The 25984-nt window shown below is 42.9% G+C and overlaps 1 protein-coding gene across 2 annotated transcripts; it reads left to right on the top strand.

The window, feature by feature from the left end:
* The first annotated feature begins 6928 nt into the window (after positions 1 to 6928).
* On the top strand, positions 6929 to 22945 carry LOC309977142 (uncharacterized protein). Of its 2 annotated transcripts, XM_082863077.1 has the most exons (3): positions 6929 to 7145; positions 8408 to 8534; positions 20637 to 22945. In XM_082863077.1, the coding sequence occupies exons 1-3, from the start codon at positions 7113 to 7115 to the stop codon at positions 22289 to 22291; spliced, it is 1815 nt and encodes a 604-aa protein (XP_082719203.1). In that variant the 5' UTR covers positions 6929 to 7112; the 3' UTR covers positions 22292 to 22945. The 2 variants fall into 2 exon arrangements, with proteins under 2 accessions (XP_082719203.1, XP_082719202.1); XM_082863076.1 differs by lacking the exon at positions 6929 to 7145 and having other exon boundaries at positions 8291 to 8534.
* Positions 22946 to 25984: the final 3039 nt, after the last annotated feature.

Below are 25984 nucleotides of genomic sequence, written 5' to 3'. Positions count from 1 at the left end.
AACGGGAGAGGCCACAACAGTGAGAGGCCTGTGTACCGCAAAACAAACTAACAAACAAAAAATGTATAAAAAGATTATGATTTTAGGGGCTTCCCTGGTGGTGCATTGCTTAAGAATCTGCCTGCCAATGCAGGGGACATGGGTTAGAGTCCTGGGACGGGAATTTCCTACATGTCATGGTGTAACTAAACTCGCATGCCACAACTACTGAAGCTCGCGTGCCTAGAACCCATGCTCTGCAACAAAGAGAAGCAACAGCAATGAGAATCTCATGCACTACAACGAAGAGTAGCCCCCACTCGTGCAACTAGAGAAAGCCCGTGCACAGTAGCGAAGGCCCAATGTAGCTATAAACAAACATAAATAAATAAATGTATTTTTTTTAAATTGTGATTTTAATTGCATTTATTTCAGGTTCTATTTTTTTAACCCTATCATGCAGCACGCATGATCTTAGTTCTGACCAGGAAAGTAACCCATGTGCCCTGCTGTGGAAGCCTGGAGTCCTCACCACTGGACTGCCAGGGAATTCCCTTTGTTAGGATTGTTGATGTTGAATTTTGTTTTTCATGTGTCTATTTTTTACCTGTGTGTCCTGACTGGTTAAATTTCTATTCCTATCTTTTGCTTACTTTTATTTTGTGAGATATGGCTATTTTCTCTTTTTTTGACAAAAGAGAGCAGGTAAACAACAAAGACATCTGTTAGATTTCACTCATTCATCAATAATGTGAGTGATTTCTTTTCTGAATGTAATTGCAATTTGGAATAGTGAAAGAATATGTTTTCAACTTTTACTCAGTTTTATACTATGCATAATGTAATGGCCACATACATTATACAGGTTTAGGAATAATCTGCATTATTAATATATGCTACCTTAGTGTTAAGTCCAGACATTCAATTACACAGTAAATTAATCTCTGGTTTGTAGTATTTGCCAATTTCCATGTGTAAATATTCCAACCATAGCCAAGGTCAAATTGCCAACATAATTTCACTGAACATTAATTTGGAAAGCATTGCCAGTAGTCCACTATTGTATTCTTTTCACACCATTACAGGTATAGTAGCCGCAATTTTAAGAATGTACCTAATAAACCATAGTAGAATGATTATAAAGTGATAGGTTTTGCATCTTTGTTTTGAAAATCATTTACTGGATGAATAGTTGACTTAAATTTTGCCTATTTAAAATGTAAATTTTGACATACTTGTGTACAGCCCTCCAACCAGTTTCCTCCTGCCATTGTTAATTCATCCTCAACATTAAAATGACTGATGCAAGAGCATACTCTACTTTTGTAATAGCTATTTTCAAATGTATATATAAATGGAATGACTGTGTTTGCCCCTTCCTGTATCTTACATCATTTATCGTGTTTATGCACATTTTTTTGTGTTTCATGATTTACTTAATAGTTTCTAACATTTATAATCCTAGGTATCATGTCTTTGAATGCATAATTTCTTAGAATGCATTTCTAAAATAAGAGAGCCCTGGGACTACCCTGGTGGCACAGTGGTTAAGAATCCACCTGGGCTTCCCTGGTGGCGCAGTAGTTGAGAGTCCACCTGCCAATGCAGGGGACACACGTTCGTGCCCTGGTCCGGGAAGATTCCACATGCCGTGGAGCGGCTGGGCCCGTGAACCATGGCTGCTGAGCCTGCGCGTCCGGAGCCTGTGCTCCGCAACACGAGAGGCCAGAACAGTGAGAGGTCCGCGTACCGAAAAAAACAAAAACAAAACAAAACAAACAAAAATGCTTGCCAAGGACTTCCCTGTTTGTGTAGTGGTTAAGAGTCCATCTGCCAATGCAGGGAACACGGGTTCAAGCCCTGGTCTGGGAACATCCCACATGCCGCGGAGCAACTAATCCTGTGTGCCACAACTACTGAGCCTGCGCTCTAGAGCCCACGAGCCACAACTACTGGAGCCTGTGTGCCTAGAGCCCATGCTCCACAACAAGAGAAGCTACGGCAATGAGAAACCTGCACACCTCAATGAAGAGAAACCACTACAGTGAGAAGCCTGCACACCTCAATGAAGAATTGCCCCCACTTGCCGCAACTAGAGAAAGCCCATGCACAGTAACGAAGACCCAACACAGCCAAAAATAAATAAATTAAATAAATAAATTAAATAACAAACAAACTGAGACTGGAACTTCCCTGGTGGTCCAGTGGTTAAGACTCCAATGCAGAGTGCACTGGTTCGATCTCTGGTCAGGGGACTAAGATCCTACATGCTGTGTGGCAAGGCCAAAAAGAAAAAAAAAGAAAAACAAACTGAGACCATGAGACCACCTTACACTCATTTGGATGGCTAATATGTGACATATATATTTGTTGTGAAAAATGTAAGTTTTTAATCTAATGTATTTTTTAATTGAGCATTTATTTTTTAAAAAACTGTAGAATTGCTGATGTTGCACATCTGGTTATACCTCATAATGGCTTTGTCAGTATTCTTTGGACAAAATTAGAATTTTGGACTGGATTTATAATATATATCAGTACCAACCATTACATATGTTTATTGTTTCTCCTCCCACCATATGTCTCCTCTATTTCTGCATTCCAAACATGGTGGATATCTTCAGATCTCTGATAACTCTGTGAAGTTATGTGTGGGGCTCTAGAGGTGTTTTTCGTCTACCTGGAACTCCTGGATCTGAATATGCTTTAAAAATTTGTTTTTAAAGTAACCATATAAGATACAAGTACATAAAGACACAAACTTTTATGTCTAAATTTCCTGTTTCTTTCCATAGTACTTACTTAATTAAAACTTTCTGAAGAGTTGCTACTCTTCAGTAAGTAGTAAAGTATAAGTAGATTAAGTAAATTCTGTATAACTAGATAAAATTTTCATTTTCTGTATATTCTATTAACTCTAGAAATGCAAGAATTTATCTGTTCTTATTCAGCAATATATCCCAATTAATGAATGAAAATTGAAAGCCCCTTAGCCAATCACCTTTTCATTGTATTATTATTTGTACCTGACCATCACCTAAGTTAAAAAATAAAATTAGGGACTTCCCTGTTGGTGCAGTGATTAAGAATCTGCTTGCCAATGCAGGGGACACGGGTTCCAGCCCTGGTCCAGGAAGATCCCACATGCTGCGGAGCAATTAAGCCCATGCACCACAACTACTGAGCCTGTGCTCTATAACCCACGAGCCACAACTACTGAGCCTGCGTACCACAACTACTGAGTCCCATGCGTCTAGAGCCTGTTCTCTGCAACAAGAGAAGCCACCGCAATGAGAAGCCCAAGCACCACAATGAAGAGTAGCCGCCACTCGCCACAACTAGAGAGCCTGTGCACAGCAACGAAGACCCAATGCAGAGAAAAATAAATAAAAAATAAAAAATAAATAAATTTAAAACAAATTGAGGTCCAGAGCTCTCACGTGGCTGAACTAGGAAGGAGTAGATCCCAAAATTTCCCTTAAAAAATTAATTGATTCACTGCAGAAATAAGAAGACAAATGTTTAACAATATTAGGAAAATAGTTTTTTTTGGAGCAGAAATCATAGAAAAATCACTGCTGATGAGAACAAAGGGGCTGAAAGCTGGGAAATCCGGAACTAGTAGCAGAGATGTTTCCATCAGCCACTGGTCTGGATTTACAATTACAGTAACACAAAGACTCAAAATGGAAGAGAGGCAGTAAAAAGAGATGAAGAAACTCACCAGGATAAGGATGGTGCAATGTGGCTTTGGCCACGTGGGGAGGTCTGGGGTAAAGTCTGTTGCTGTGGATGTATTGGGCTCGCTGCTTGTATCTGTGCAGGACAAATATCATGCACCCACTAGTCCAGATCTTGAAGCCCAAATAACATCCAGGGGATAAAATATAAATGCATGTAATAAGCCGAGATTTCTGTCTGACGTGGCTGAGAAACCGTATGTAAAAATTTTTTTCACACATTTGTGCTGTTTCTAGGACCAATCACATTCATAGGAATATAGACATTTACCACAGCTGAAGGAACCAGAAAAGGAAAGTAAAGAAGCCAATGCATTTGGGGAGATTGAATTCTGAAGTCTATCCACTAAGAGGTTCTGGGGCAAAACTTAATGGCCAGGAAGCCACTCAGAAGGCAGGTAGTGCCGAGAGAAACCCCCGTGGCCACTCTGTAAATACAAGGCAAATGTATACCCAAGATCATAGAGGAAGTGTTTCAATCCAAAAGCTGTCATTGTCTGTGGGATCCCTCTGGAGCTAAGAGCCAAGTTGTTGGGGAGGCTAATAAAATAGTCTTGTTCAGGCTTCAGAGACAACAATAGGCTTTTGACTAAACAAAGACTCTGAAAGAGCTACACATCAAGCTGCTAGACTACATGCAGGTCAGCAGAAACTGTGCTAGTCAGTCTTGGGATCCAACAGATAAAGAAGGGAGTAAGTCACAAAGCTTCCTGGGACTTGGGAATCTGGCCAGTTCCTGGAATTCAGTGAACATTCTGAGACTTACAACTAAAGTATCAAAATATTTGCGTTAATAGTCAGAGCTGCGTACTTGCACGCAAGCTGATGACTATCAGCTTGCGGCTTGGCGTTAAAAGCAGGACTCCTTTGGGCAGCACTCTGAAGTCCCACCCGTGAGGTGGACTCACCGCCCGGGACCTTCCCAACTGGGACTCCAGATTGCTGTTCAAGGGAATTCCTAGCTGCCACTTGGATCTGGAAGTAGGTGTCGGCCCAATTCGGTGATGTATGCTCTGTTATATACCCTGTTAATATTATTGCTCTCCCTCTAATGATTGTATATTGAAATTTATATAGTCTGTTAATATTCTTATTGCTTTCTCTCTAATGATTGTATATTGAAGTTAAGTTAAATCACTTTCTATTAAAGATTTGATTGAAGCTGTTTATTCCTGTGAGACAAGTGGTTATTTTGCCAACGAATCCAACGAACCTTAAAACTGAAAGCAGGCTTTTGGCAAAACAGTTGTTGGCCAAGATCAGTTTGTTGTCAGTCTGATCAGTGGGTCTCAACCTGTAACTGGTGAGCAAGGTGAAGTTATGAAGACAAAGGCAGGAGGAGTTTTCTAGGACCCCAGCTCCAGTGTGAGTGAGGAACATAATCCCTATTTCCAAGTTGGCATGCCCATCACTTTCATATCTAGGAGATATTGATTTTAATTTGAGACAAAGAAATGGTAGAAAGATAAACATAAATGTATTACCTACTTCTACTCAGCTGTATCTTCTGCTCAGCTGTATCAGATAAATGGGCACTGAGTAATCTGGAGAAAGTAAATCTTGCCTAATATACAGGTGCTTCTAAGCTCAGCCAGTTATTCAATTGTTTTTGATAGTTATATTTTTTCCAAAAAACAGAAAAATCTATCCTGGGTTAGGAATCCACCAATATTGATAATTTTGTAAAGTCTATATTAAGAAAATTGTGCGTTGCACACGAAACTGCTCAGTTTTCAGTGAAACCTCTGGGTAGCCTCTGTACATAAGATAAAACCATTTTCAGTAATAGATAAAAATGTGGAAATACAAAGTGAAATATTATCTAAAGATTAGCACATTCACTAGCTGGGGCCAGGATAAGTAGGTACGCATTGACTGATTAGGCCTTATGATTAAGAGGGAAGGTCAGGGAATTTCCTGGCGGTCCAGTGGTTAGGACTCCACCCTTTCCCTGCTGTGAGCCTGGGTTTGATCTCTGGTTGGGGAACTTGTAAGGTCGGATCTTAACAAACGGCACCGCGAAACAGAGGAAAGCTTCAAGTGAGCTTTATTAGGGAGCGCTCCTGGGAGAGGTTCACTGGTCCGAGAGAAAGGAGCCAGAGAAGTCGCGCCCGGGCGAAGGTTTGGGCAGAATTTATAGGGGGAGAAGGGGAAGGGGTGTGGTGAATCCGGGAGGGCGCAGGGTAGTCCTAATTTGGTGGTCTCTTCTGGTATCGTGGCAGTATCTGGTGCCGGTTGTATCAGTCTTGGGACCGTTAGTCCCGCCCCTAGAAAGGCGGGAAGGCTGGGCCGGGTGGAAAGTCCCCAGGTCAGTTCCTGGAACTAGATGGGTGGGAGCTCCAGGTCAATTCCGAGAACTGGGTGTGTGGAACGTTCCGGGCTGATGCAACCTGTGAGTCTGATTGCGTTCCCCTGCCTCGGGCCATTCGGCCTTACAGAACTAAGATCCCAAAAGCCACACAGTGCGGCCAAAATAAATAAATAAATAAAATAACAATAGTAAGAGAAGTTCATTCACGTGAATAGGGTGTAGGTGAATCAGACTGGTGGAGCAAGGAAAGTACAAAAAGCAAGAGAACATCTATCGTGGGTGGCCTGATCATCAGTTTTTGTCACTGAATTGGGCACAATCACTAACTATGCAGTCAAAAGAGTCTTTTCAAGGGGGACGAGAAGCTGTGCTCTCCCTCTTGCCGAGCAGGCCTGTCCAAAATCTCCTCTCCATATTCCCAGTCAGCGTTTTGTCTGACTTTTTTCTGGTCCCTGAACAAAGCCCACAAAATCACTTTAACTCTTCAGGCTGCATGTATATCAGGAGCAATAGGATAATGTTTAGTTTTTGTTCCTGTTACCAGTGGGTTTAAACGTCGGATGGTTTAAAGGATTCTGAGATAATGCACTCCCCGACCCCATGGGTCCTCCGCCCCATTAATAAGGCTGGAGCCCCCCCACCCCGAGCCCTAGAGGTCATTTCCTAGTGCTCCTCCGGGTGCTTCTTGGCTTTTTCCCAGGTGCTTCCCGGTGTGCTTCCCAGGTGCTTCCTTCCTTGAGACTTTTACACTACATTACCCAGAAGAATTTGTGCTAAGGGGCAGCGACTTTCATCCAATGAAAATCGAGCAAGGGGGCATTTCCGGGAGGGCGAACATCCTGCAGAGGGACTTCCGGTTTCTTCGTGGCTGCCATTTTAATTACGGTGAAGTCTCTGTAGATGGTCAGGGGCTTCTGTGTGCGGTGTTGGGAGCGAGGTGACAGGCTAAGAGGCGCAAGAGGAGGCTCTGTGCGCACTGAACCGGGGCGGTTTTGAGGGTCAGGGACAGACCCTTGCAGTGTACGTGCAGAGTGGGACCCGGTCGGTCGACTGTCGCCACTCCTTTCCGTCCAGAAGTTCCGATGGCGGCGCCTGCGCTGAGGGACCAGGCTCAGGTAAACGCTGTGCGTTCCGGGTTCTCCCCGGCCTGTTTCCCCACCCAGATACGAACGGCCCGCGTGGGAGGTGGCTGTTCACTTCGCTTTATCCCAGGCCCAGGGTCTAGGACAGAGAGGCCTCCAGGGGTATTTTCCCTTTTTCTGCCTGCGTGAGACTTGGAGATGAAACTGAAGCAGGAACATTCCGGGAACCTGGAGTCCATCTTGTTTCTGCAAGGAAGAGAGTTTGAGGCCAGGCTGCATCTGGAGTGGTAGATGAGAGGTTGTACCTTTCTTCTCCGAGAGGAAAGCCCTCCGAGAAGGGCTCCGAGAGCCCTCGGAGCGGTGGAGAGTTTTGAGCACAGGAAGGACACCATCTGAATTAGGCCTTTAAAAATACTCCAAAGCCTGTTCTGTGGAAGCACAGACTGTAGGGGGTGATGAGATTATTGAGGCAGAGGGAAGTTGTGACTTTTCCAAGGTCACAACTGGTAAGAGGTAGCACTGGGGACCGAGGCACGGAGGAGAGGTTTGCCAGTCATCCCGATGTTACCTGGCTCTGGTACCTGACAGAAGTCCAGTTGTGAGAAGGACAGAGATGCCCCTGGGAAAAAGAGAAAGGCAGAGCCTAGCTCAGAGCATAGGGGTGGGTGTGAGGGCTTTACCCAGCATGCATACAAGTGCATGAGCCTCTGGAACACAGCCATGGTCTCTTTCCTCCATAGTTTGCCTTTTCTTACATGTTACCAGGCTGCAGAAGCACTTGGAGCAAGTGGAGGTTGTCCCAGTCCCTCGCTTGTTCTCACCCCGCACGCACACATTCTCTGTATTTGAGGTGTACTGGGGCTCTTCACCTGCCATTCTCCCACCTCTTTGTTTTGGGGACCCTGGAGAACCCCATGCTCATGTTCCTGAGTGAAGGCCGGGTTCTGTGTAGGGGGTTCCCATTTCCCAACACCAATGGAAGGAGGCGTGGAAGGTTACTCATGAATCCAATACCAGTATGTGGAAGTGCTGTGAGGTGAGGCTGAGCTGGTTTAGGTAAACGCAGGTCTCCTTTTTTCTGGTGGAAATAAACAGGGAAGGGCAAGAGTTAGACTTGAAATGACTGCCTGTGTATTCTGGAGGAAAAGGGGGGTGCAGATCAAAGGAAGATGGTTTTCTTCCCCAGGTCTCAAGAAGCTCCATCTGATTGGGTAGTAGGGGAAATGTGTAGGAAGATGGATTGTGGGTTTTCAGGAGTGAGACTGTTCATGGTTTTATTTGTCCCTGTTTACCAGGGCAGTGTGACCTTTGAGGATGTGGCCGTGTACTTCTCCTGGGAGGAATGGTGTCTTCTTGATGAGGTTCAGATACACCTGTACCTTGATGTCATGCTGGAGAACTTTGCACTTGTATGCATGCTGGGTAAGGCCCTCACACCCACCCCTATCCTCTGAGCTAGGCTCTGCCTTTCTTCTCTTCCCCAAGGGCAGCTCTGTCCTTCTCACATCTGGAACACAGGCACTGCTTTCTTCTTCAATTGCTTGGTTATGTGCTGTGGTTACTATGGCTAGGCAGAGTGTATCCCTATTCCTTAGTGCCGGGACACCTGTAGCTCCAAGTTTTGCAGGTGAGGATTTAGGTTCAGTAGTCTTGCACTCAGTCTGATAGATCCCTCCTTGCTCGCCCTCTCTGCCCAGGCGATTGTCAAAATCCATGGTACCCAAGTTTTGCTCCATTCCTGTCCATGACATTTTTTTGTGCCTTACTTCACAACAGACTGTTGTCACTGACATGGTCGTTACTAAAACAGACCAGGAGCTGTTTCTGTAAGACCTTTTTCCAAGGTTCCAATTTCTGTTTATCAACACTGGCATCTGTTAAGCATTCCGGTCAGCAATGAATGAAATTCCTGTTGCTCCACACCCTTATAGCATTTGGTGTTGTGAATGTTTGGATTTTGGCCCTTCTTACAGGTATGTAATAGTGTGTACTTTTCAGTTTAATTTGCATTTCCTTGCATCTTTGTATATGCTAAATTGTCATCTGTATATCTTATTATTATTTTTTTTTTGCTACGTTGGGTCTTCATTGTTGCACGTGGGCTTTTTCTAGTTGCGATGAACAGGGTCTACTCTTCATTGTGGTGCGCGGGTTTCTCATTGCAGTGGCTTCTCTTGTTGCAGAGCATGGCCTCTAGGCACGCAGGCTTCAGTAGTTGTGGCACGTGGACTTCAGTAGTTGTGGCTCACAGGCTCTAGAGCGCAGGCTCAGTAGTTGTGGCACACGGGCTTAGTTGCTCCGTGGCATGTGGGATTTTCACGGACCAGGGCTTGAACCTGTGTCCCTGCATTGGCAGGCGGATTCTTAACCACTGCGCCACCAGGGAAGTCCTGTATATCTTCTTTTAATGAGGTGTTTGTTAAGGTGCTTTGCTCATTTGGTATTTGGGTTTTTGTTTTCTTACTAAGTTTTAAGAGTTTTTTTGTATTTAGCATTTAGGTCTGTGATCCATTTTGAGTTAATTTTTTGTGAAGGTTTGGGTCTAGAATTCATTTCTTTGCATGTGATGTTCGGTTGTTCCAGTACTATTTATTCAAAAGACTTAACTTTTCTCCATTGTATTGCGCTTGTTCATCTGTCAAAGGTCAGTTGAGTGTATTTCTATGGGTCTATTTCTGGGTTTTCAATACTGTTCACTGAACAGTTTCTCTCTCTTTTCAGCAATATCACACTGGCTTGATTACTTTAGATACTAAGTCTTAAAGTTGAGTAGTGTCAGTCTGCCAGCTTTGTTCTTCTTAAGTTTTGTGTTGGCTATTCTCGGACTTTTGCATTTTTGTATAAATTTTAGGATCAAAGTATTTATGTCCACAAAATAACTTGCTGGTATTTTGATTTGGGTTGCATTGAATCTATTGATGAAGTTGGGAAGAACGGACATATTGATGATACTGGGTTTTCCTGTTTATGAACGTGAAATAACTTTCCATTTATTTAGTTCTTTGATTTCTTTATTAGAATGTTTGATTGTTTATTTGTTTTTTGGCTGCACTGTGAGACCTGAGGGATTTTAGTTCCCCTACTAGGGATCGAACTCAGGCCCATGGCAGTGAAAGCATGGAGTCCTAACCATTGAACCACCATGGAATTCATGATTTCTCTATCTAAGTTTTATAGTTTCTCTCATGTATATCTTGTACATGTTTTGTTAGATCTGTAACTCAATATTTCTTTCTATTGCTCTCTTTTTTTTTTTGAGCTGGTGGTAATTTACATGGTATTGTGTTTTTAATTTCAAATTCACTTGTTCATTGATGGTATATAGGACATAATTGACTTTTGTATATTAAGCTTATGTCCTGAAAGCTTGCTATAATTGCTTCTTAGTTCCAGGAATTTTTTTTTCCTCTATTTTTTGGGTGTTTTACATAGCTGATCATGTCATATGAGAATGAAGACAGTTTTATTCCTTCCTTCCTGATCAGTATGCCATTTATATAACCTCATCTCATTACCTTTGTTTTGACTTCCACTGTAAAGTTGAAAGGGAGTTGTAAAAGGGAACATCCTTGCCTTCTTCATCTTAGTGGGAGAACTCTAGTTTTTCTCTAGTAAGTATGATAGTAGCTATAGGGTTTTATTTAGTTTATCAAGTTTAAGTATTTTTTTCAATTTTTAGGTTATATCATATGGAGATTTTGAATATGAGTGGCTGTTGGATTTTGTCAGATCCTTTTTCTGCATCTATTGATGAGATCATGAGTTGGTTTTTAACCTGTTGATGACATGGATTATATTAATTGATTTTTTAATGTTAAGTCAACATTGTATAACGTGGATCATGCTCAGTTGGTCATGGTGTATAATCCATCCTTCCTTCCTTCCTTCCTTCCTTCCTTCCTTCCTTCCTTCCTTCCTTCCTTCCTTCCTTCCCTCCCTCCCTCCCTCCCTCCCTTCCTGCATTGGATCTTCGTTGCTGCGCACAGACTTTCTCTAGTTGCGGTGATTGAGGGGCTACTCTTCATTGTGGCACGCGGGCTTCTCATTGCAATTGCTTCTCTTATTGTAGAGCATGGGCTCTAGGCGCGTGGGCTCAGTAGTTGTGGCTTTCAGGCTCAGTCATTGTGGCTCACGGGCTTAGTTGCTCTGCAGCATGTGGGATCTTCCCAGATCAGGTCTCCAACCCCTGTCCCCTGCATTGGCAGGTGGATTCTTTTTTCTTTTTTTTTTTACTTAAGAATTACTACCCTTGCCATTTATTAACCATTCTTCTTTCTTCTTCTCTCTTGAACAATCCTTCTCACTCCCACTGCTTCTCCAAATCTAATGCTAGTAACTCCCTTACTGGTTTGTTTTCTATAAAGTCTTTCTAAGCCCTACTAGCCAACCACAATCCCATACCTTCTTTTAAAATCTTGTGGCTCCAATCCATGCCATACATCTGGAACTTGCCATACGTACTGGTATTTAACATATATAAAATGTATTTTTTATATTCCATTATAAGTTCCTTGCAAGTAAGGATTATATTCCTAAATCCCAGCACTACTGGAATGCCTCACATAATGATGTACACCATCTACAGTGCTCTTACAGTTTACCAAATTGTTCTATATATACTTGAGCCTCACAGCTACCCGGATAGGAATAAAGATGACTCCTATTTTACAAAAGGAGGAACAAATTCAGAGTCTAAATCATTTGTCATGGTTCTGTCCAACTAATCTTCAAGATCTATTTACAGTACTAAATATATGTAGGAAATTTAAGAAACTCCTGAACAGAAGACAAACCTCCATAAAATGGAAAATCCATGTGCTTTAGTGTTGCCAAGAACTACTAAATTAGGGACCTCAAGTTCAACTCTGCCCAACTATGCATAACCAACTTTGTCCTTGGAGCCCTTGATAAAAAACTGCCAACACAGCAAATACGACACTATTAGAACACTTTCTTCAACTTCTTAAGATATATAAAATTTTAATAAAATACTATGACTTCTATTTAGAACAAAAAAAAGGGACATTTCAGCATCAAACCACAGTATTACAAAACTTGAAGTCAGAATGCATTTTGCAAGAGCCATGTGACACACACATGACAGTCAGCTAAACCCAGGGGCGGACCTTTTAGGGGAAATGTTCGGCAGTAACTGACCAAAGCAGCAAATAAATTCAACATTTAGGTCAAATACTGATCTTTGCTTTAAAAAATTCCTCAAAGCCTTCTGACACTATAGAGGAATACCAATTAAATCTCTTTCAATTATTCCTTAATTTCAATATGCAAACTGTAGAAGGATGTTTTTAAGGGCCATTAAGGAGAACCCAAGAAAGTCTTCCCAAGGAAAGTGAACACCAGTTCCCAGGAAAGGTGTGTCACATCTGCTGTGGTGACTTACTGAGTAAGCAAGAAAAAGAAATGCATTAACTTTTCATGACACGTCATGGAACCTCATTCCCTATCTGCAAGCATTCAAGTAGGTAATCCAAACCCTACAGATCTATCATAGGGCCCATTCGTTTCTCTTTCAACTTGAAAGCAAAGTCTTCCTTTTAGTTGGTAATATCACAAAGATGTCCCTAGGTTTTAGTGCTGGTGTTTTGTTTTTCCCTTGACCTACACATGGCAAAATGACTGTAGTGTCCTCAAAAAAATAAAAAATTCTCACAAATGCCCAGGTTTTCGGGAAGGCAATGGGACCGCTGAGTTCGTAAAGAGCTCCAGGAAAAAACTAAAAGAGAACTAAAAATTTTAAATCTCTTCTCACCATCTACCCATTCCCCTAAATCCCACGCAATCCTGAAAAGCATCCATATTACCTACAACCTGGCGCGGAGGGTGGAAGAGAGAGCCAACAAGCTCAAGATTTGCAAGTAACGCTGGTTTCCACCCCGACGGCTCTGACAGCTCCGCAGACCGCGGGCGCAGGGTCTAACGGTGTCCTCTAGGAGAGTTCTCCCACCCCATTCCCTCCCTCCCCTTAAAAACAGGCCCTCCTTCAAAAGTCACTGCCTCCAAGAGAAGCTACCCCTTCCCACGACCCCACCACCGACTCCCCGACACCCCAACCCCCTTACCAGACTGCTCCTCCGCACCGGCCTGGCACTCAGGCCAGGACTCCAACCAGACCGGGTCCAGGCCCGGACGGCTCACCCCTCCGACCCGATCCCTCCCCCCGACCGCCCTTCCTCCGTCAGACAATGGGGCCCGACTCCCCGCCGCCAATCTCTCCTGCCCCATCACCCCCACCTCACCCCGGCCGAGACCCCACGCCTCCGCCCTCCTCGCCCCCTCTAAGCTTTCCCAGGCTGGCCCACGGACCCAGCCGACCGGCGCTCTCCTGCACTTACTATTCGGGATTCATGCTGGACATGTCACTGCAGCCGCCACCGCCGCCACCGCCGCCCTTGCTGCTGCAGCCGCCGCCCTGACTCTCCGCGCCACGGGTAGTCGAAGGGAGAGCAATGAGATACGCTGTTCCGAGAGAGCAAGAATGAGATACGCTGTTCCGAGAGAGCAATCGTCTTCCCTCCACTCCGTCCCCTTAGAACACAATCAGCAGCAGCCACCACTCAGCTATCGCTTCCACCCAAAATGGCCGCCGGCCGGCAGGTGGATTCTTAACCAGTGTGCCACCAGGGAAGCCCTTCTTTTTCACTTTGATATTAGTAATTTGTGTCCTCTCTTGTTTTTGTGACTAGGCTGACTAGCATGTTTTTGATTTTATTGAGCATTTTAAAGAACCAGCTTTTTTTTGACTTTGTTGATTTTTCTCTACTGATTTTTAAAATTATTTCTTTTTTTCTTCCTTTGTATTTCATTTTCCCCTAGTTTCCTAAGATAGAGGCACAGATGACTGATTTTAGGTTTTTCATCTTATCTAATATATGCGTTCAGTGCTACCGATTGCCATATAAACACTGCTTTCACTGCATCGGCATTTTTTTTAAGTTTATTTTTCGGTGCGTTGGGTCTTCGTTGCTGTGTGTGTGCTTTGTCTAGTTGCAGTGAGTGGGGGCTACTCTTCGTTGTGGTGCACAGGCTTCTTATTGTGGTGGCTTCTCTTGTTGCAGAGCGTGGGCTCTAGGGGTGCGGACTTCAGTAGTTGCAGTGTGTGGGCTCTAGAGCGCAAGCTTAGTAGTTGCGGCACACGGGCTCAGTTGCTCTTCAGCATGTGGGATGTTCCCAGACCAGGGCTTGAACCCGTGTCCCCTGCATTGGCAGGCAGATTCTTAACTGCCACCAAGGAAGTCCCCATCTGCATGTTTTCACAACTGCTGTGTTTCTTTCTTTCAAAATACTTAAAAATTTATCTTAATATTTATTCTTTGACCCATGTTTTATTTGGAAGTGTATTGTTGAATTTATCAGTGTTGTGCAATTTTACAGCTATCCTTTTGTTACCGGCTGCCAGTGTAATTCCACTTTGTTCTGAGAACTGATCTTGTATGTTTTCTATTCTTTTAAATTTGTTAAGGTGTGTTTTCTGACCCAAGGTGTAATCCATCTTGTGAATGTTCTATGTCAGTTTGAGAAGAATATTCTGCTGTTTTTGAATGGAGTAGCCTAGTAATCTGTAGGTGACTGTTACATCCAGTTGACTGATGATGGTGATCCTCAGTTTACCAGCATCCTTATAGATTTTTTCTTTTCTGGATCTGTTCATTTCTTAGAGAGGTTTGTTGAATGAAGTCTCCAAGTGTTATAGCAGATTCATCTATTTTTTACTTGTAGGCCTGTTTTGCCTCATATTTTGACATTGTGTTGTTAGATGCAGACATGTTAAGGATTGTTGTGTATTCTGGAGTATTGACCCCTTTGCCATTGTGTCATTCTCATTATCCCTGATGACTTTGCTTATGCAAAATCTGCTGTGATATCAGTATAGTTACTACCCATTTCTTTTTTTTCTTTTGATTTGTGTTGACCTCTTTTTCTGTATTGACATACTTTTAATTTATATGCATCTTCTTTTTAAGCATCTTTTTTAAAATTTTTTGTGGTATGTGGGCCTCTGACTGCCGTGGCCTCTCCCACTGCGGAGCATTAGCTCCGGACGTGCAGGCTTAGCGGACACGGCCCACGGGCCCAGCAGCTCTGCTGCATGTAGGATCCTCCTGGACCGGGGCACGAACCTGCGTCCCCTGCATCGACAGGCGGACTCTCAACCACTGCGCCACAAAGGAAGACCTTTAAGCATCTTTTAAAAAAATTTTTTTAATTTTGGTTATGCTGGGTCTTAGTCGAGGCTCGCAGGCTCCTTAGTGGTGGCTCACTTGCTCCTTTAGTTGTGGCACGTGTGCTCTTTAGTTGCGGCAGGTGTGCTCCTTAATTGCGGCTGGTGGGGTCCTTAGTTGTGGCCTATGGGCTCCTTAGTTGCAGCTCGGAGGCTCCTTAGTTGTGGTGTGCAAACTCTTAGTTGCAGCATGCATGTAGGATCTAATTCCCAGACCAGGGATCAAACCCGCGTCCCCTACATTAGAAGGTGGATTCTTTTTTTTGGGGGGGGGGTGGTACACGGGCCTCTCACTGTTGTGGCCTCTCCCATTGCAGAGCACAGGCTCCAGACGCACAGGCTCAGTGACCATGGCTCATGGGCCCAGCCACTCCACGGCATGTGGGATCTTCCAAGACCGGGGCACGAACCCGCGTCCCCTGCATTGGCAGGCGGACTTTCAACCACTGCACCACCAGGGAAACCCAGAAAGTGGATTCTTAACCACTGCACCACCAGGGAGCTTCCTCTATGTGCATCTTTGTATTTAAAGTGGGTTTCTCGGAGACAACATATAATTCAGTCTTGTTTTTTGATCCACTCTGATAATCTCTCTTTTAATTGGTGCATTGAGACTATCGATGTTTAATATATTGATACAGTTGGGTAAACATCTAACATATTTGTTACCATTTTCTTTCCATTGCCCTTTTTCTTTGTTCCTAGTTTAGTCTTCCACCCTTCTTTTTGTGGTTTTAATGAAGCATTTTGAATGACCCTTTTTCTCTCCTTTGTTAGCATATCATCTATACTTGTTCCTTTTCTTTTTTTTTTTTTTTTTTTTTTTTTTTTTTTTTTTTTTTTTTTTTTTTTTTTGGTGGTACGTGGGCCTCTCACTGTTGTGGCCTCTCCCGTTGCGGAGCACAGGCTCCGGACGCGCAGGCTCAGCGGCCATGGCTCACGAGCCCAGCCGCTCCACGGCATGTGGGATCTTCCCGGACCGGGGCACGAACCCGTGTCCCCTGCATCGGCAGGCGGACTCTCAACCACTGCGCCATCAGGGAAGCCCCCCTTTTCATTTTTTAATGTAGTCGCGATAGAGTTTCCAGTATGTATTTACAACTAATTCAAGTCCACATTCAAATGACACTGTGGTTTCGTGGGTAGTTTAAAAAGCTCATAATTTTAAAAAATCCTAATTTTCCATCTTCTCCATTGTATTATTGTTGTCTTTTGTTTTAATTTTACATAAACATACATATATGGGTATGTTTAAAAATACATGATGGAGTACACTTTTGCTATTGTTGTTTTGTACAAACTGTTAGATCTAAATAGACAGTTTTCAGAAGAAGATATGCAAATGGTGACCTTCTACATGAAAAGGTGCTCAATATCACTAATGGTTGAGGAAATGCAAATTAATACCACAATGAAATACCACCTCACAGCTGTTATAATGTCTGTTATGAAAAAGACAATAAATAAGTATAGGAGAAGATGTGAAGAAAAGGGACCCTGTGTGCACTGTTGGTGGGAATGTACATTATTTCTACCACATGGAAAAGAGTAGAGAATCCTTACAGAATTAAGAAAGGAACTACCATATGGTCCAGCAGTTCCATCTCTGTGTATTTATCTAGGGGAGTGAAATCATCATCTCAAAAAGATATGTGTACTCCATGTTTATTGCTGCATTATTTACAATATCCAAGACATGGAAACAACCTAAGTGTCCGTTGATGGATGAGTGGATAACAAACACGTCATATATATGGAATACTATTCAGTTTTATTCAACCATTAAAAAAAGAAGGAAGTTTTGCATTTACAGCAACATGATTGGATTTTACAGGCATTATGTTAAGTGAAATAAGTCAGAGAGAGAAATCCTGTTGTCCCTATGTTTCCACAGAGGATTGGTGCCAGGATCCCCTGCATATACTGAAATCTGGGGGTGTTTAAGTCCCATAGTCAGACTTCTGATTCTGAAGTTTCCCATTGTTTTAAAAATATAAATTAATTAATTATATTTATTTTGGCTGTGTTGTGTCTTCGTTGCTGCTCGTGGGCTTTCTCTAGTTGCAACGAGGGGGGGCTACTCTTCGTTGTGGTGCATGGGTTTCTCATTGCAGTGGCTTGTTGCGGAGCACGGGCTCTAGGCGCACGGGCTTCAGTAGTTGTGGCACGCAGACTTCAGCATTTGTGGCTCGCGGGCTCTAGAGTGCCGGCTCAGTAGTTGTGGTGCACGGACTTAGTTGCTCCGTGGCATGTGGGATCTTCCCAGCCCAGAGCTCGAACCCATGTCCCCTGCATTGGCAGGTGGATTCTCAACCACTGCACCACCAGGGAAGCCCAAGTTTCCCATTTTTGGATTCATCCAACTAAAGATCATGTAGTGCTGTGTATTTATTGGAAAATATCCCTGTATAAATGGACCCAAGCAATTCTAACCCATGTTATTCAAGGTTTAAATGTACTACATGATTATACTTACATGGGAAATCTTTGAAAAAATAACAACAACAACAAACTCAGATGCAGACAACAGATTAGTGATTGCCAGAACACAGGAAGGTGGGTATATGACATGGGTGAAGGGTTTCAGAAGTTACAGACTTCTAGTTATGATTAAGTCCTGGGGACATAATTCACAGCATAGTGATTTTAGTTAACAAAAATGTATTGTATATTTAGAAGTTTTTAAGAAAGTAGATCTTAAAAGTTCTCATCAGAAGAAAGAAAATTGTAAGACATAATTCAACTGAACTTATGTGGTAGTCATTTCAGTGTGTACATATATAGAGTCATGTTGTACAGCTTAAAGATATATGATGTTCCCCAACAATTATGTGTCTGTAAAATATTTTTTATTCTGATGCTCTTCCTTTCTCTATGAAACCCAAATTTCTGATCTATATCATTTACCATCTGTCTCTCTTTTTTTTTTTTTTTTTTTTTTTGGCCATGCTGTGTCACATGCGGCATCTTAGTTTCTCGACCAGGGATCAAGCCCATGCCCCCTGCAGTGGAAGCATGCATGGTAACCACTGGACTGCCAGGGAAATCCCTTCATCTCTCTGAAGAACTTCTTTTAATATATTCCCACAATTTTTCTGTATGTAAGAAAGTGTTTATTTCACCATCACTGTTGAAGGGTAATTTTTGCTGGATACCAAATTCTGGGTTGCTGAAGGTCACCTCCCACACCCACCCTGAGCACTTTAAATGTTTCACTTCATTCTCTTCTTGTCTGCATGAGTTCTGAGGAGAATTCAACTGTAATTGTTTTTGTTGCTTCTCTGTGGGTAAGGTGTTTATTCCTATGGCTTCTTTCAGGACTTTTTTGTACATTTGAATGTGATATTCCTAGGTGTAGTTTTTTCACATTAAACCTACTTGATGTTCTCAGCTTCCTGGATCTGTGCTTTGGTGTCTGATAGTAATTTGGTGGAAATTCTCCATCATTATTGCCTCAAATATTTTTTCTGTTCCTTTGTCTCTTTCTCCTTTAATGTTTCCATATGTGTATGTTAAACCTTTTGTAGTTGTCCCACCAATATTGGATTTTTTTTTTGTCTTGTCCTTTTTTTTTTTCAGTTTTGGAAGTTTTTCCTAAGAGAACATCAAGCTCAGATTCTTTCCTCACCTATGTCCAGTTTATAAATAAGCCTATCACAGTCATTTTTCATTTCTGTTACGGTGTTCTCGATCTCTAGCATTTCTTTTTTTTTCTCTAGCATTTCTTGATTCTTTGTTAGATTTCCCATCTCTTTGCTTACATTGCCTTTCTGCTCTTGTATACTGTCTGCTTTATCCATTCGCAGACATTAATTAGCATATTGATTATAATTGTTTTATATTCCCAGCATGATCATCCCAACATTCCTGTGATATCTGATTCTGGTTTTGAAGTTTCGTGTGTTCAAACTTCGTTTTGTGGGACACTGCAAATCTTCAGTAGACTCCATAGTTGCAAAAGAGTTACAACAGTTAGATTGTTCCCATTTAGGTGAGGAGATGGATTCTTAACAGTCTGTATCCTTCCACTGTTCATCCTTCCCCACTCTGTCTCCACTGGGTGTTCTTTTGGTGGTATTTAAATATCGTTCCTTGGTCTATTGTGTACTGAGTTCCTCTGGGCTCATGTTGGCCACTTACCTGTCCTGACTCTGCTAGGGCTTGTATCATTTCTGTCCCATGTAGTTTTTCAGCTGGAGATGGAGAGTCCTTGATTGTTTCATGAGATGGACATGACTCTAGTTTCAGTATAAAGAGCTTAAAGATAGCCTGGTAAGATGAATGGCCGCTAGGAGAGGGCTTGTTATAAGGTCTGTGTTGAGAAATAATACCTGGAATGTATCTTATTTGACTAGTGTTTTAGGGCCATTGTCAGTGGCCCCCAATTACTTCTCTTGTCCTTTCTCCATTCTTGACATTCTGCTAACTTGTGTTTCTACTACTTCCCTTTTTTTTTCTTTTGACCATGGCCCACGGCCTGTGGGATCCTAGTTTCCCAACCAGGGGTTGAACCCACGATCCCTGCATTGGAAGCATGGAGTCTTAACCACTGGACCACCAGGGAATTTCCTACTTCCCCCTTTTTTTTTTTTTTTTTTTTTTTTTTTTTTTTGCGGTACGCGGGCATCTCACTGTTGTGGCCTCTCCAGTTGCGGAGCACAGGCTCCGGACTCACAGGCTCAGCAGCCATGGCTCACGGGCCTAGCCGCTCTGCGGCACGTGGGATCTTCCCAGACCAGGGCACGAACCCACGTCCCCTGCATCGGCAGGTTGACTCTCAACAACTGCGCCACCAGGGAAGCCACCTATTTCCCATTTTTATTCTGACTCCAGCCTGGGATAATTTCCCTACCACCTCTCTAACCCATTTATCTCATGTGGTCTTCACATTGTTTTCCCCTTAGTACTTACTGGTATTGTTTATGTCCTCAACCATGTATATATCCTTTAATATTTCTTGAACACCAGCTACCAGTTGCAGTCAGATTTTCTGGGGCCTGGAAATACACTTCTGCATAGTATGATAGGTCACCAGTAGATGTGGTCCTGGTAAAAGCCATTGACAGAGGAGTGAATTGTCGAACTTGCCTTTTGCCTTGGGCCACATCCAGTCCCTGTGTCCTGTACTTGGTGAGAGCACCTTCTTTCCCAATTTGACCCCAACTCCATTTCCTGAACACAATCCTATGGACTGCTTCCTTCATGTGTCAGATATACAGTTGTGATGGTGTCACTCACACCCAATAACATGAACAAGAACTTCACCATCATTTCTTTGTTTTCAGGTTCTTGGCACCGGGTCGAGGATGAAGAGACACCTTCTGAACAGAGTGTATCTGCAGGAGTGTCACAGATCAGGACTTCCAGTGCAGGTTCATCTCCTGAGAAGGCCCAGCCCTGTAAAATGTGCCTCCCAGTCTTGAGAGACATTTTGCACTTGGCTGAAGAGCAAGGAACAAATAGGGGGCAGAAAGCATACACATGTGGGGCATGTGGGAAACAGTTCTATTTCACTGCAAACCTTCAAGAGCACCAGAAGCAGCACATTAGAGAGAAACCCTTCAGCTGTGATATGGGGAGACCCGCATTTTTCAAAAGCTGCACAATCCATGCAACAGGGAATCTCTCTACCTACATGGAGATTGGGAACAACTATGTGGCCAAAATTGGACTTCAGAAACAGGTTACTAATACCAGGAAGAAACTGAACAACAGTAAGGTGTGTGAAGCTGTTTTTGACAGTGGAAAATGTCATCACAGCTGTGGAGAAGGCAACAAATTCTCCAGCCACACAGAAATACTTGTTCAGTCTGAGACAGTCCTCACTTGTGAAAGGTTTTGTGAATGCAGCAACTGTGGGAAAGCCTGTACCCAAAGAAGTAACCATAGTCAGCACCAGAAGGTTCACACTGGAGAAAGGCCTTATGAATGCAGCCAATGTGGAAAATTTTTTACCCACAAATCTAGTTTCCTTACACATCAGAGAGTTCACAGTGGGGAAAGGCCTTATGAGTGCAGTGAATGTGGAAAATCTTTTACTACTAGGTCTGGCCTCTATTATCATCTGCGAGTTCACACTGGAGAAAGGCCTTATGAGTGCAATGAATGTGGGAAATCTTTTAGTAATAGGTCAATCCTTTGTAATCATCAGAGAGTTCACAGTGGAGAAAAGCCTTTTGAGTGCAGTGAATGTGGAAAATTCTTTAGCCGAAATGGACACCTCAGTGCCCATAAGAAAGTTCATACTGGAGAAAAGCCTTATGAATGCAATAAATGTGGAAAATTTTTTACTGCTAAGACGAGCCTTCATTACCATCAGCGAATTCACAGTGGAGAAAAGCCTTATGAGTGTAGTCAATGTGGGAAATCTTTTACTACTAGCTCTGGTTTCTATTATCATCAGAGAGTTCACAGTGGAGAAAGGCCTTATGAGTGCAGTGAATGTGGGAAATCTTTTACTAGTAGTTCTGGTCTCTATTATCATCAGAGAGTTCACAGTGGAGAAAGGCCTTATGAGTGCAGTGAATGTGGGAAATCTTTTACTACTAGTTCTGCTCTCTATTATCATCAGAGAGTTCACAGTGGAGAAAGGCCTTATGAGTGCAGTGAATGTGGGAAGTGTTTTACTGGTAGCTCGAGCCTTAATCGTCATCAGAGGGTTCACAGTGGAGAAAGGCCTTATGAGTGCATTGCATGTGGGAAATGTTTTACTATTATATCTGATCTTTATGTTCATCAGAGAATTCACACAGGAGAAAGGCCTTATAAGTGCAATGAATGTGGGAAATGTTTTACTGATACGTCAAGCCTTCGTCGTCATCAGAGAGTTCACACTGGAGAAAGGCCTTATGAGTGTACTGAATGTGGGAAATGCTTTAGCCGAAGACAGCTCCTCTATATCCATAGGAAAATCCACACTGGAGAAAAGCCTTGTGAGTGAAAGGAATGTGATAAATCTTATTGAAAGGTGCTACTTCATTAAACATCAGTTCACACTGGTAAAAGGGCCTTATGAATATAGCGAATATAGATGGGACTAATGTTCAAGGAGTTTGAGATTGTAACAGGGTGGGAAGAAACCCTGCAGTTACTGTGCAGCAAATGTACTCTTTCTTGGGACAAAGTGCGGCACAGAGAGAATGTATCATCTGTTGTGAACAGATGATATCCGGATTCAATGTCAGGTTGCCTGGTTCGGGAAATAGGGAATCTGGTCATTTCAGTCCTTTTCTCCCCCTTCCCCCATTGAGGACTCAAAGACACGTTGTCCATCCGGACACTTTTGCCCCCCACCCCAGGAGCCCTGCTGATACCACAGCCCCATGCTGATGAATAGGGCTGTCTTTTCTCTGGGAAACAACATTGATGGCTTTCTTGAAAATGACTCCCATTCATCTACCCAACCAAACCAGTGCTCATAGTGTTTTTATTCACATTTGTAAAGGAAGGCATGTGCAGCCCAGAGACATTGAGGGAATTCCACAAGACCTCACTACTGCCAGGTCTTTGATGAGAGTGGTTCCTCTACACTGCACCCTTCCAATGGCCTCTCCTGCTTTGAGCAGGGACTCCCATTTTCTTTGTCCCAAAGATGAACTACCAATACCTGATGTGTTTTCCACCTGGACCTCCAGCTTCATTTTTTCCAGTGTACATCTGCTTCCTGCAAACACCCTCCCTCTTGGGACGTTCTTACAGTGACAGCAGCACTAAGCCAGGCACTGCAGAGAGGATCATTGGAATCACCCCAGATGTGACACTGGCTCCACTGCCATATGCAGTGATTCGTTTTCAAGGTCCTTTCCTTCTTTTTCATAAACCCACTTCAGGATGTCCTTGTTTCCCCATTATGCAGTTGACATGCTCACTGTTCTGGGCAGTGTGAAGGACACTGAAGGACTAGGAATGTCCACTGTGGCCCTCACATGACCTGGTCCCCAAGGCTATTCCTCCTAATCCTTTTTACCATCCCCTTACTGCTCCTCCTCCACCACCCTCCCCAAAATGTAAGTCACCAAATAATGATTTTTAATCAGCAAGAACTTTCCTGTCCCCCTTTTGAGACCTACATTTGACCAAGCTAGCTTAAAAGCTAAGACAGAATTCAGGCTGACCCCTCTGATGAAGACTGTAAAATCGCAGTGTAAAATCAGTATGATTTTAATTGCTTTTTTCTCATGGTTCTTTTTTTTTTTTAATTTTGGGTGCACTTTGTGGCATGTGGGATTTTAGTTATCCAACCAGGGATTGAACCTCTGCCCCCTGCAGTGGAAATGCAGAGCCATAACTAGTGGACTGCCAGGGGATTCCCTCAGGATTTTTCAGTTTGAGTTATTATTATTATTTTTAATCTATTTTTTACCTACATGTCTTATTTTGATAAATTTCTATTTCTGTCTTTTACCTCCTTTTATTTTGTGAGTTTTTGTCTGTTTTCTCTTTCCTTGACAAGTAAGAGATCAGGGAAACAACAAAGGTATCTGTGAGATTTCACACATTTACCCTATGTGAGTGACTTCTTTTCTGCTTGGAACTGTAATTTGGCATAGTGAAAGAATATGTTCTCAATTTTTTCTTAATTTTGGTCTTATGCATAATGTAATGGCCACATACATTATATATGTTAAAGATAAATCTGGGGCTTCCCTGGTGGCACAGTAGTTGAGAGTCCGCCTGCCGATGCAGGGGACACGGGTTCGTGCCCCGGTCCGGGAAGAACCCACATGCCGCGGAGTGGCTGGGCCCGTGAGCCACGGCCGCTGAGCCTGCACGTCTGGAGCCTGTGCTCCACAACGGGAGAGGCCACGACAGTGAGAGGTCTGCGTACCGCAAAAAAAAAATAAAATAAAAGATAAATCTGCACTATTAACATATGCTACCTCAGGTTTTTTCCTTTTTTTATTCTCAGTCCCCCCCCCCTTTTTTTCCCCAGACCACACAGCTTGTGGGACCTCAGTTCCCTGACCAGACATCAAACCCAGGCCCCAGCACTGAAAGCCCAGAATCCTAATCACTAGGCCACCAGGGAACTCCCATATCCTACCTCAGTCTTAAGTCCAGATATTCAGTAACACAGTAAATGAAATCCTGGTTTGTAGTCTTTGCCAATTTCCCTGGTGTAAATACTTCCAGCGTATCCAATGTCAAATTGCCAACATAATGTCACTGAATATGGAGTTGGGAAGCCTTGCCAGGAGCCCACCATTGTATTCTTTTTCTACCTTACAGGTACAGTAGCCACAAATAATTTTAAGAATGTCGCTAATAAACCATAGTAGAATGATTATAAAGTGACAGGTTTTGCATATTTGTTTTAAAAATCGTTTAATATATGTATAGTTGACTGAAAATAAATTACATGTACCTTAAATGTACATTTTAACACTGTGATACTTGTGTAAAGCCCTGAAACCAGTTTCCTCCTGTCACTTTTAATTCATCCTCAAAATTAAAAATACTGATGCAAGAGCATATTCTACTTTTGAAATAACTTTTTTCAAATGTATATATAAATGGAATGACTGTGTAGGAACCTTCCTGTATATTACATCATTTACTATATTTTGTAGATTTTTTGTGTTTGTGTATCGTGATTTACTTAGTGGTTTTTACAATTTATAATCCCAGGTATGTCTTTGAATACATAAATTTTTTTAAAATTTATTTTATTTATTTTTGGTTGTGGTGGGTCTTCGTTGCTGCACACAGGCTTTCTCTAGTTGCAGCGAGTGGGAGCTACTTTTCCTTGCAGTGCATGGGCTTCTCATTGCGGTGGCTTCTCTTGTTGTGGAGCACGGGCGCTAGTCGCATGGGCTTCAGTAGTTGCAGCACTTGGCATGTGAGATCTTCCCAGACCAGGGATCGAACTCATGTCCCCTGCATTGGCAGGCAGATTCTCAACCACTGCACCACCAGGGAAGCCCCTGAATACATAATTTCTTAAAATGTGTTTCTAAAATAAAAGAGCCCTTTCATAACTCCAGTAACTTTATTACACACGAAAGTATTCTAAATATCGGTGCATATCAGCACAAATGGGGACACTGTGTGACAGATTTTGATTGCTAACACACTTTGATGCATCCTGTACCTACAAACTACCACAGCACAAAGGATTTATGACAGAAGTGAGAACCTGTTTGGGAAATAAAGTGGGAGGTGCTGACCTAGCACAGCAGGTGTGGCTACAAAAGTCACAAATACTCCAGCGAGATTTTGGGGCAGGCATGTGATAGAGATGTCCAACATTCTGGTGTGTGGGCCACACATAATCTCCCAGTCTTCCTGGATAATGTGTGATGAGGTGAGTGCAGACTGGTTTGGAAAGAACAGCTTCTCCCACATCATTGCAAGTATGATGATGCACTGATGGTTTTCAGACCAGGGACTGGGTAACCACCTTGTTACAACCTGGAGATTCACACTTGTGAGCAGCTTTGTCAAGCAAGAAGGACTTGGGGTGGGGTTTTACAGGCTTTATGGGAGGTGTCAGGCTGCATTCAGCACATAGCATTTAGACTTAGGTTTGTCAAGCATGAGTCCCGAGGAGATGTGGGCACGTTCTTGATGATTAACAATCATTATTTGGTGACATTTTTCTGTTGGGTAGGAGGAGCAGTAAGGCAGTGTGTCC

This window comes from Leucopleurus acutus (assembly GCF_964270905.1).
Source record: "Leucopleurus acutus genome assembly, chromosome: 20".
Lineage (NCBI taxonomy): Eukaryota > Metazoa > Chordata > Mammalia > Artiodactyla > Delphinidae > Leucopleurus > Leucopleurus acutus.
The sequence above is the reverse complement of the archived record's forward strand: the minus strand, read 5'-3'. Positions and strand labels throughout refer to the sequence as shown.